The 12,295-nt window shown below is 40.9% G+C and overlaps 1 protein-coding gene across 1 annotated transcript in view; it reads right to left on the reverse strand.

Annotated features, from left to right (window-relative positions):
- Positions 1 to 12,295, reverse strand: part of PDZD8 (PDZ domain containing 8) — a 104,264-nt gene that overhangs the window by 74,258 nt on the left and 17,711 nt on the right. The window contains exons 2-3 of the mRNA XM_054982822.1: positions 8,715 to 8,837; positions 4,954 to 5,056 (exon numbers count right to left, since the gene is read on the reverse strand). Coding sequence (XP_054838797.1) covers positions 4,954 to 5,056; positions 8,715 to 8,837 — 226 coding nt within the window. The remainder of the gene's footprint in view (positions 1 to 4,953; positions 5,057 to 8,714; positions 8,838 to 12,295) is intronic.

Below are 12,295 nucleotides of genomic sequence, written 5' to 3' on the forward strand. Positions count from 1 at the left end.
TTTGCTATCAGCATGCTGGAGTCCAGTGTCCCTTGTTGGTTACCGCTCATTCCACTCGAGCGCAAGCTGCTTCTGCTGCCTTCCTGCGAGGGGTGCCGCTCCAGGACGTCTGCCAAGCTGCGACATGGTCCTCTGCAGACACTTTCATCCGGCATTACTCTGTGGACGTGCATGCACGACGTGACTCGGCTGTTGGCACAGCTGTCCTGCAGTCCTTGTTCAAGTAGACACTCACACCCGCCCCCATTGGTGAGATGCTAGTTACTCTCCCAATGTGGGGCTGCACAGAAGGACGAAGACGATAAACAGGGTTTCTCACCTGTAACTGTTGATCGTCGAGTCTCTTCTGTGCAGACACACATTCCCTCCCGCCTGCCCCGCTGTGAGTGTTTGGTTAACTTAGTTTCTCCGGCGGCTCAGGTGAACTGAGGGAATGCCGGGGACGTTCGGATATATATGCATTCAAAATTGGCGGGAACACCAACGCACATGCGCGGTGGATCCGAACGTCCCCTTCACATCTCTAAAAGCTAGAAAAATCTTTTCCGCGGCTGGCCTGCGCCTGCGCAGTCCCAATGTGTGTCTGCACAGAAGAGACTCGACGATCAACAGTTACAGGTGAGAAACCCTGTTTTTCCTCCATCATTTAATAAATGGTTATAGATTGCTTCATCTGCAGGACTCCGTGTCTGTCTTATTATGATTGGCTAAAGGGACATTCGAAGCAGCGGTTGTGTACTACACCCTGAAGAGTGTTCAGAAGCTGAAGCTAGTGCAGAAGGCTGCAGCTAAACTGCTAGTTAGGGCCAGCTATCAGGAGCATAACCTCTATATTATTCCAAAGTGCAATTCAAGGTGTTCGTTTTGGCCTTTAAAGCCCTACATGGCTTGCAGTAGTAAAGGCTGTTGTGAATGCCACTTTCTAGATTGCAGAAATTATAACAACAAGCAGAGATCCAATACAGAACTGAAAACAATGCTGAACAAAATATAAGCAGATTGACGTATCACATGACACCAAACTACCAAGCATACTTACAGCAGTACACAGTAGTAGTATAGTGCATTAGCATATATGCTATATAGTAGTCTAGTACGTTATAAAAAGCGTATGCAAACCCATTATGAGAATTGTAGTTCCTCATTTTCTTCCTTTTGAAAGGTTAGCTATAGGATTTTTAAAACTTCGGCTAAAAGTCTACTAAAAGAACAAGGAGAAAAGTCTAGTTTGAAATCACTGCTCAAGTTTTCCCACCAGATCTAAAAATGTCCATGATTTCCTTTCTGGTGTCCAGACACTCTAAGTCTTATCCCTCCACTCTGGCATCCTAGAAGAGATGGGTTTCAAAGGGGGCCTGGTGTACACCTTTGGAATGAGATTTAGATCCAGGTAGGATAAAAGAATGTTGGCAAAGAACTGTGGAATCAACTTCACCACATGACCATTACTGCTGAGGTAGATCTGCTTTTTATATTAGAGGATGATACTAATAAGTGCAACTGTTCAGCCTCCTGGAAGATAAGGGGCTGTAGCTTTACATTTAGAAAGTTCCAAGTTCAATCCCTAGCAAGATCAGATAGGTGATGTATATGCCCAGGGCTCTGAAGAGCAGCTGCTGGTCAGAGTAGATGATATTGACCTCAACATACCAAGAGTCTGACTCAATATAAAGCAACTTTGTGTACCTGTGCAATGAGCTGTAGGAAAACCCAGCTCAGGGTGAATGATTAGGCAGTCCTAACAGCTACCCTAACAATCCTGTGAGGTTAGACTGAATGTGTGTGTCTGGCTCAAGGCTACCCAGTGACCTTCCATTATAAAGCAGCAATTTGAACCTGAGTCTCCCAGATCCATCTACAACACCTCTGAAAGTTTTACTGCCTCATGCAGAAGAGGTGAGCAACCCATTAACTATTTCCCTACCTGAGCAGCTTGCTGCTCACAGAGTGCTCCCAGCTAATTTGTCCCATCTAAATTTCTTAAGGATGGAATGAAAAATTTAACTTCTTTCTTTTGGCTCAAGCAAAAAACAAAACAAAACACCTTGCTGTCTCCTCAGAGACAAGTCATCAATCTTAATCCTGTCTCTTGTCAACCCAGAGAGTGAATAGGCTAACCAGAAAAAAAAATCAGAATACTTTCAATAGTAGTTTGAGCTGCTTTAAGTATTCTATTGATTTAAGAATGAAGAATATGGTAGTTGTATCAGCATAATGCTCTAAGGAAAAGATTTTGAGTACAAAAAACTAATTTAACAGCAGACTCATTTATTTGCTGCAATCCACGCCCAATTCTTTTCCTAAAGCTAGGTATATGAATAGCAACACTGCCACCTGCTGTCAAAATATATAACTATCCAAAATGAGAAAATGAAGTAATATTTAAGTATGTTCAAACTGTTAAATTTCATTGGACTCTTCTCTCAGCCAAAAGTTAACTGATCATTTTACTTTTGACTATGTGAGCACAGGAAGACAAAAAATGAATATAAAAAAATGACTGAAATGCCATCAAAATCTCTGTGTTAAAGAGCAAAAACCCTATCTCAATTCAAGTAGAGGAAGGTTAAGCAAGAACACATATCTACAGAAAGTATACTAGAAACAAGCAGGGCTGCCAAGAGCCACCACAGGCTCCTAAGGATTCCCTCACATCACCCAGACCCTACTCAAACAATACATGAAAGTTAACTTGCTCTTAATAGTAACAGGATAATTTTTTTTGTTTCTATGTGCATCATACTTTTTTCCTATTCGTTCCTCACATTTATACCCTACCCTTCCTCCAAGAAACTGAAGGTTGTATAAATGCCCCACCACCCTCATTCTTCCCTCCCAACAACTACACACAATAAATGAGACCGAAAGATAATGACTGGCCCAAGGTTACACTTCATCAGTTCCTTTGCTTCAACAGAGGAAGCATACAAAGTGGGGGGAATCTGACCATCTTTTTCACTCAAACTTGCCCAATTGCCCTCTTTATTACAGCTCTTATCACATGTAGTTTTTGTGCATACAGGTCCTATGATTCCCAGCACAGTTGTTCTGGGTGGTCAAAGGCATCTCTTCTTCCTTTTCAACAGCAAAAATGCTTGTTGGATACAACCTATTAATTAAGCACAGTAGTCTTGTATAGATGACCCATCTGTGTTTTGACTGACCAGACATGTGCAGAGCATGCATGAGCCGTCCCACCTCCATTTGATGGCCAGGTCATATGCCTGTTCTGAATGTGTGGAGGAAGAGCCTTTGTATAATCTATTATTCAATTCTGCAGAAGAGAACAGTCCACAGAAGGGCAGGAGAGAAGGATGGGCTTTTCCGCATGCTCACTGGAAGCAAGTTTTCTGGGTATTCAATCTGTAAGGATTAGATCCATTTTGGGCTTCTGTACTTTTGCACTTGAGAGAGTTGAATCAAAGTGGTGTCTGGTTTTTATTTCTGTACTTAGAAAAATGCCCCCGTTTCTGCTGTGGGATCCCTGGGAGAAGATGATGTCAACCATTTTGCCAGTGCCTCTCTTTTTGGTCTGCACATATTACAATGTTCTAACATTGGGATGATAGAGGGGCTTGCAGTTAATTTCTACCTCACCGTGTACTTTTCTGTACAACAACAACAACAACAACAACAACAACAACAAAAACATTCAATTTATATACCGCCCTTCACGACAGCTTAATGCCCACTCAGAGCGGTTTACAAAGTATGCCATTATCATCCCCACAACAAAACACCCTGTGAGGTGGGTGGGGCTGAGAGAGCTCCAGAGAACTGTGACTAGCCCAAGGTCACCCAGCTGGCTTCAAGTGGAGGAGGGGGGAATCAAACCCGGTTCTCCAGATTAGAGTCCTGCGCTCAGCCACAGGGGCCAAATGAAGCCTGGAAATATTCAGGTGCAAGAACAGTTCCTGAAAAAGAAGACTGACCTCCAGAGGTAAAATGTAGTAGAGGCCCTGAGACATTGCTAGAAGAATGAGAAACCAGGCTTGCTTAAACCAGAAGAGTTTATCAGAATGACTTTGGTGTGTTCTGCCCAATGAAGAACATGCCTGCCTCTCAGAAGTCTGAAGAGGTGCTGGGCTAGGACAGCTTTCTGGAGCAGTGGTAGACAGAGTTGTTTCCTAAAATACGGACTTAAGGCGGGGGGAGGGGGGTTTCCAGTCATGTCTTGCCTTTAGTGTAAAGTGTTTGCAAACAGAGTATCTGAGTACATAATTCTCATTAAGGCAGAGTAGGCAAAGTGTATGCTTAGACTGAGGAATTTTCATCCCAGAAGATAATATATATTTTTAAAAAGAGCTTTTTGAGCCATATTTAGTGGCTGTTTGCTCATTTAAAAATATTTCTGTCAAAGGAAAAATTCTACCCTATTCTCTTCAGGAGAAAATAAACTTCTCCTTTCTCAAAAGAAAGTAAAATTTTCTGAAAAAGAAGCTTCAAGTAGAGACAACCTCTTTCAGCAGCAGCAGAAAGAACTGAGGGAAGGGCACTCTTCCCCCTCTTCTTCATTCTGAAAAAAAAAATGGAAAAACAGCATGCAGAATGAGAAAATAATCCACTCTGCTTCTTTAGAGCTTCTAAAATTTCTCCATGGTTGGCCTATGCATGCATAGAACCCATTTGTAACTGCATAGGTACCATGACAGTGAACTGGTGTGATTCAATATAAAAAAAGAGATACGTGAATTATACTCAGAAGAGACATCTGAAAATGTCTCTGAATATTTTGATACTGTAAAACACAATGACTACTGCCACCACAAGAAAAACTGTGGGACATTTCTAACCACAAAATACACTGAAACGTGGCTTGAGGTAAAAATATACTCCACGATATAAATTGCATATGGTTTGTTTTAACAAAACGTAGTGAGATACTTAAGCTGTAGACAAATAAAACATGGCTCCAGCAACTAACAGTAATACAAAATATTATATGCAATTTACCATCTTGATGGAAGTTCTTTGTTTTTCTTCCCATACATTGCTGCTCAGTTCAAGTGTGCAGTGAACTGTTGCTTCCCTCTCATAAGATCCAAAAATTAGCAATCTGAAACACAAAAACATTACTAGAATTCTTAACAAAAGTATACTGAATATAAAGTTATTATTGCATATATAATTGGATAGTGTTTTAGTTAAAGGTGCTCATATCAATTCACATGAGTTAATATATCTACAATTCAGACACAATGGATTGGATCCTACTAGCTTTTCTGCTTGATCTCTTCCAATTCTCCTCCTTGGTACAGCCACTGCCCCATGTAGCCTTTGCCAAATGTAGCCCCAATCCCTGGCATAGCCTTTTTGATGGTTAAAAGTAACCCCTACTTTTCCAACAATGAAAAAACTGATAAAATACTACCCAGCATAAATGGCACCAGAAGTTCAATAAAGTACTCGCACTCTCAACTGGGAAAGTAAAATTAATGAAATCATTCAAATCCTATGCTTTCTATATTTCTAAATGTGCAATCCTAAACAGAGTTACTCCAGTCTGACTAGGGTAACTCTTCTGAGGATTGCACTGTAACAGAAGTAATCCAGGTAAGCAACTAGCAGAATCTTGAGTTTTGACAATATATGTAACAGTGACAAACAGGGCTCTCAGCAAATTAAATAAGTTTGTTTTTAATACAATTGACTAAATCTGTATAAGTTAGTGTATCAATGAAATAATACCTCTGAGTGTATCCCCAAACCAGCAGCATTTTATTATACAGTTTATTTAAACTAACATCTTTGCAGGTTTTCCAGGAAAAACGACCCAGGGAGGTGACTTTCAATGAATCGGAAGCATATAAACTTTTTTTCTTTTATTTACTTTATTTACTTAATTTATACCCTGCCTTTCTCCTCAATGGTGACCCAAAGCGGCTTACATCATTCTACTTTCCACCATTTTATCCTAATAACAACCCTGTAATGTATGTTAGGCTGAGTGCACGTGACTGGCCTAAGGTTACCCAGCAAGTTGCCATGGCAGATAAAACAAACAATAACTTTTTAAAAATAGCCAAATCACAGCAAAGAAAAAAACCCAGAAAACCAGCAAAGGAAAAGAAAATAACAGCACAGCAGCAATATAATTAATAAAACCAAGGCATCACCAAAATCCATATAACAGCCACTAAACAGGGAAACCATAAAAAACACTTGAATTAATATTCAATACAAATGGTATTAAAATGGCCAGGGAGAATAAAACTTAAGTAAAATCCTGGACAAATAAAATCTTGATTTGGCAACAAATAGATACCAGGCGAACTTTTCAGGGGGGAAACATTCCATAGACAGAGAGCCAACACCAAAAGAGCCCAGTCTCTGCTTGCTATCCACCTCACTTTAGCAGATGGGGACACAAACAGCAGGGCTTGAGATGAAAATTTCAACTAGCAGACATGATGTGTAAGAAAAGAATAATACTCTTCTTAGACACAGCCTCCCATCCATGGCTTTCATAAGTACTTGTTTTAAAAACAATGACTGTTTTAAAAACCTGCTGTGCAATTATGGGTCTGTTTTTAATACAAGCTTTATCCAAATAACACAACTCACTTATGCAGCCCTGTTCAGTCTCCCCTCACCCTCACATCACATGTAAATTACTGATGGTACGTGCCTAGTTTATGAACAAAAAGCAATCGCCAACCAAGTGTGTGATCGATAAGACACTAGAATTAGAAAATGAAAAAATAAAAATTTGCACACTGTAATTTGCTATAAACTTTTAAAAAGTGTTTTAAATTACTGGAACTTGCTTTAAGTATTCATTCTTGAATAGACATGGGCACAAATCGAAATATGAATCAAATTTCATGATGAATCGGGCTGATTCGTGTTTCACAAAACGCATTTCGTGGGGCCATAGTTTTCATGAAATTCACAACTTTGGGGGCCGATTCATTGGATTCGTGAATGATTCATTATGCCAGACAGGCTGGTGCCAATCCACTGATTCCCTAGGCAACACAGGCCTGGAATGTCTGCAGACCTTTTGTTGTCATTGGAAACCCCAATCTTAGCCCACATGACCTTGATAGGCAGCTCTCCCAGCCAAATGGAGAGCTTCCATTCTGCCCTATTCAGCAAGGAGCAGGGGAGTTAATCCCCTGGGCAGCTGAGCAGATGGGCCTTCTGTAGCCATGGGAACACCAATTTCATTCCTCCAAACCCTGTTAGGAAGGTCTGTCTGCCAACCAGAGACCTCCTGTTCTGCTCTATATGAACATTTCTTATATAAGGCATAGCTCTCTGCCTCATGCTTTTCAGTTCCAGTAGACAGAAGGAGAAGGAGGATCTGTTGCTGGGATTTGGAGTGAGAGAGTGGAATTGGGAGCTTTGGGCTGGATTTGCTGCTACTTTAAAAGAGACTGAAAAGCCTCTTTCTTATTTTCAGCTCTTGTCCTTGCTGGGAAGATCTTTGGGTGAGGGTGCCTTCTTTCCTCCACCTCACTCAACCTCAGTGTCAGGACATTGCCTGGCTCTGAGGCCTAGTTTGACTGAGGCCTACCTTTTTTTTTCCTTTAATTTTCTTTGCTTATATTCTTATTTAGAGCATTTGTTCTTGCTGGCTTGTTGGGCAAGAGTGGCTAGAGGAGAGCCTGCTGAAGTCTCCCTGCAAGTTTGGCATCTCTGGGTATGAAGGGGGCCATTGAAGTGCCCTGGGTTCTGACGAATCACAAAACTAACAAATTGTTTTGTGAAACGGGACAATTTTGTGAAAGTTCATAATTCGTGGAATGTGCTGATACACAAAATGCTTGTTTCTTTTTTTCCCCATTTCGTGCCCGTCTCTATTCTCGAACATAAACTCCAGTATCACAAAGGAGAATTTCATCTTTTGTCCAAGCACATGACTTGGGGCCATCAAATATCAAGTTTCCCAGTCTTTGCTAAGACACACCAGTGATATAAAGCAGGGCTATTCCAATTAGTTAATCAAATATTAACTGTTTTTAATTAAAGAAAGAAAGTTCTACCATTTGTTTAATAAATATAGAGTTTGCCTGATTTTTTTGCTTACTGCAAATATTTTATTTTCTATTGTTTCTGTTCAGGTTCCCCTGTTTCCTCCTCAGAAATTTCCGTCTTATTTATTTGATAGCGGATACAAGATCTCCAATTTGGCTAGTCACTGTCCTGTTGGGAGCTGTGCTCACCATTGGTTGCACTGTGGTACTGTCTGTGAGTTGACCAATTTTTGTACCTGATACTCAACTGGGCTCTTCAGGGAGGGTTGTCACTGAGGGCCAAACTACAAGTGACAGAGTCTCTGGAGTTAAACTCATGTCTGCTGACTCCATTTTTAATTGATCTGTATTTTTTTAAACACAGAAGCTGAGAGCTTTCCCCTCTCTGCATGTGGATTCAATGCTAGGCTTGGCGGGGGGGGGGGCAGGTAGGCAGAGCTCGTCCTCCTTATGATCAGAGCGAGTGGAGAGGGACAGCCAGGTCAGATTGCTGTCTTCTTCCTGCATCTTCCTTGGGAGGGGACTTTGCGGCTCTTGTGTTAAAAAACTACATATCAATTAAAAATGGAGTCAGCAGACATAAAGGAAAATCTTTAACAAGGACTAGTTTTGTCTGCATACAATATTTAGCAAAATGTTTACTTTAGTTTAAGGCAACAGCCCCAGTTCTCAATCCAGTTAAATCCAAGTACTTGAAGGTAGAACACTTAAATGAAACCAGAAGTTCAGACATACCTTGAACATTCTATTAAAGAAATTTTTAGTCGGCCTTCCGTTAGTGAGAAATTTTGTATGTTGAGATTGCGGTCTCTATACTCTTCTGGTGGCACAACTTGAAAAGGAAAGAATGGCTTGAACCTGGTCAAAAGAAGTACAAATCACTTTGTTGGTACTGTATTTATGTTAGTATTCAATTCATAGTTGCAACTGAGAGGAAACTCACATAAAGACATAATAATTCACAATGGTGAGCAGGGTAGAGGAGAAATTCGATTCTTCTTTCCAACTTTTGTATTTCCTTTCCTCCTCTAAGAGGTCATTTTACAGCCAATTCTATGGGATATTGAATAATAACAATAGCAACAACATTCAATTTATATACTGCCCTTCAGGAGAACTTAACACCCACTTAGAATGGTTTACAAAGTATGTCATTATTATCCCCACAACAATCACCCTGTGAGGTGGGAAGGGTTGAGAGAGATCTGAGAAGCTGTGACTGAGCCCAGGTCACTCAGCTGGCTTCAAGTGGAGGAATGGGGAATCAAAGGAGTCAGACTCCAAATTAGAGTTCTGTCGTTGTTAACCACTACATCAAACTGGCTTTGGTTTACTGAAGCATAAACACTCAGCATTTCCCTTTATTTCCAGCCCATCAACCACAGAAGACCATGGTATGGGGAGGCTTTATGGCAGCTGTTCTTTGTCCTTTCCTCATCCAAGGAAAATGTGACATGGAGAGGAAATCAGGGAAGAATAAAGACAGGGAAATACTTCCCTTGGGCTTTTCTGCACACTCAACTTACTCCTGATTTTCTTAGCAGTCGATTACCTAAGCATTGGAATTGGTCTGGGTATGGTTCTTACATATGTCTGCCCTCACTTTGCATTTTTACAGTAGTGGAGTCAATTTATTGTGTTTAATAATCAAGATTGTCAAGTAAGGGTGCTATCATCTGTGATAGATGGCATGCTTTAAGAAGGCTGAAAGTCCTGTACACACAGCAGCATGACTATTAAGGGTTAATCCCTCACAGAATCAGAGAGCTGAGTGACAGGCTACTCCAAAGGATCAGGTTGGATAGCATGAACTGAAAAGAGGAGAGGGGGTCTGTCCAGTCCTAGCTGTGTGTGTGAGGGGTTGAGAGATGGAGTCCTCAGGGAAAGCAGTTTTCAACACCAACAGAACTGCTAAATTTGGTAGGAGGTTTCGGTAGTAAGTGCAGACTTCCAAACGGGTCAAAAAGAAAAGAGCGGATCTTGTAAAGGAGAGGAGATTGTCCCTTCCCAGTTAAACAGGCAGACAGCTCTTGAGGAAAAATCCCTGGTTGGGTGTGCCTGAAGAGACTTCTAGATTCAGTTGAGGACTGAAGGAAAGCACTCGTGAGGGCAGAGAGGGGGATTTGGGCACTAAAAAGAAGGTACCAGCCTTCCTAACCCAGAAGTGAAAGAGAATACTAAAGAGAAAGTATACTCAAGTGTTGGGGGGAAGAAGCATGGGGAAAGCAACAAAGAGCTAAACCACACTAGATGAATTACACAAGGATGCTCAAGTGAAGGGAGATGCAATGTTAGCAAGGACGCGTAGTTTGTATTTCACCTCTCTCAACAGAGCTGGCTACATCACTCCTCAGATGGTTTGTTAATTTCACCTCTCTATAGAGCCAGCAAAGATTGCTGTTCAGAGGGTTTATTAATTTCTTCTTTGCCTGCCTGAAGGCCCTGACAATTATTAACAAACCCTCTGAGGAACAATCTAGCTGGCTCTGTAGAGAGAGGTGAAATTCAAATATTGCTTCCCAACTAGCACTGTCTCCCCCTTTACTTGAGCATCCTCATGTAATTCATCTCACGTGGTTTAGCTCAAAGCCTAACAACAGAAGCCTTAACTTACAGTGACGAGCCTAAAAACTGAAGTCTGTGCAGGTTCTAAATGTTACCTCAGTGATCTAGATGAATATATGTTGAATTTTACCTCAAAAAGCTTCAACTTCAGATTTCACCTAACCTTTCCCCATTAATGTAAATAATATCCTTAGTTATTTTTGAGTTTTAAAAATTCCTCTGGTGCCATTTCTATGGATTAAGGACAAAGGAATGTTATATTGTCATCAACGGCATCTTCGGTGATGTCACAGCACACACCCTTTTTTAATTTTTTGTGCATGCTTATATCATCAAGGGCTGATTTTTTTTAAAAAAAGATCACAAATGAACACATGAGGAAGTCTTTACATGGGGAAGCCTAAAGGGGTGCAGCTCTGCAACCCATACCTAGCCCTTGACCTGCAGTCCAAACCAGAGAGCCCTCCCAAAGCTGACCCATAGCCAGGTGGGGGTTGACACCAGCAAAGCAAACTGACCACTGCTGGGACAGAGCCTGGAGCAGCCAACAGCCATGTGCGTTTCAAACTGCGCTGCTTTTTCTGGTGCTAGAAATGGCCACCCCACCTCCCTTAGGCCACCAGGGCTTTTAGAATTTTTTTTAAAAAACATTCATTTTCATATCACTGTATCAACCTACCATTGTAATAACAGATGCAGCAGATTCTCTGAAGCCGGGAATTCAAAGAATTTGCTGCATCTATTATTACAATGGTAGGTTGATACAGTGATATGAAAACGACAATTTTTTAACAAGACAGAAACCAAGATGGGGGAAGAAAGTGGGGAGGAGGAGTGGATCAATAATGGCAAATGTCAAATCATCTAAAAGTGGATTGATGGTGGGTGGGAGTGGGCAGGACAAACAAAACTGAAAGAAACATTATGCACAATGAAAAAATCTATTCAAAATCAGTCTCCAGAAAAAGACAAGGGTAAAAGTGATCTCCAAAGAATGGGGAAAAAAACAGGGAAAACTCAAAAAACCTGAAGCAAAAATTAAAGGCAAAAAAAGTAGAAATCATGTGGAAATCAGGGGATAAACTGAAGCAGTGTGGGGTACATAATTATAGTTAATGTACGTAACTACAATTTGCTTGTGAATTTAAGACAGCCCCCTTTTTGCCACCACCATAAACACGATGGGGAACAAAAACCTTAGACCTCTTTATGTTTTACTTTTATTATCAATGAAGATTTCAGTATGCCTGGGTGAAGTTCACAGCTACCCCCATTATTTGTTTACATTACTGGTAGTCCACCTTTCTTGCTGAGACTCAAGACAGATTACACAGTGTCAGTCAATATAAGCAACAGCTGGAACATTCAATAAACAGTACAACAGAATAAGTATTGCAGAAATTTGAAAACATATTACAATCATACCACATTACAAATTGACGAGATATGGAACTATTCATTAGGAGTATACTTAACAAAAACATAGAGTATAGTAGTACAGTCTATTGTCCTATCTCTTTGAACCATTTCTTTAGAGCACTTGCAGAAAGCCAAGAGAGTGGGAGCTTTCCTGATCTCTTCAGGCCAGTTATTCCATAACATGGGAACCACAACAGAGAATGCACATTGTGTGGACTGCTGTTGGCTTTTCCATTGTGCATGGTGGGACCTGCAGAAGGTCCTGCTTAGATGAGCAAAGCTGCCATGGCCAGCATAGAGAGTGAGGCGGTCCTGTACATATGAGGGACAAA

Source organism: Eublepharis macularius, chromosome 6 (genome assembly GCF_028583425.1).
Source record: "Eublepharis macularius isolate TG4126 chromosome 6, MPM_Emac_v1.0, whole genome shotgun sequence".
Taxonomy (NCBI): Eukaryota; Metazoa; Chordata; class Lepidosauria; order Squamata; family Eublepharidae; genus Eublepharis; species Eublepharis macularius.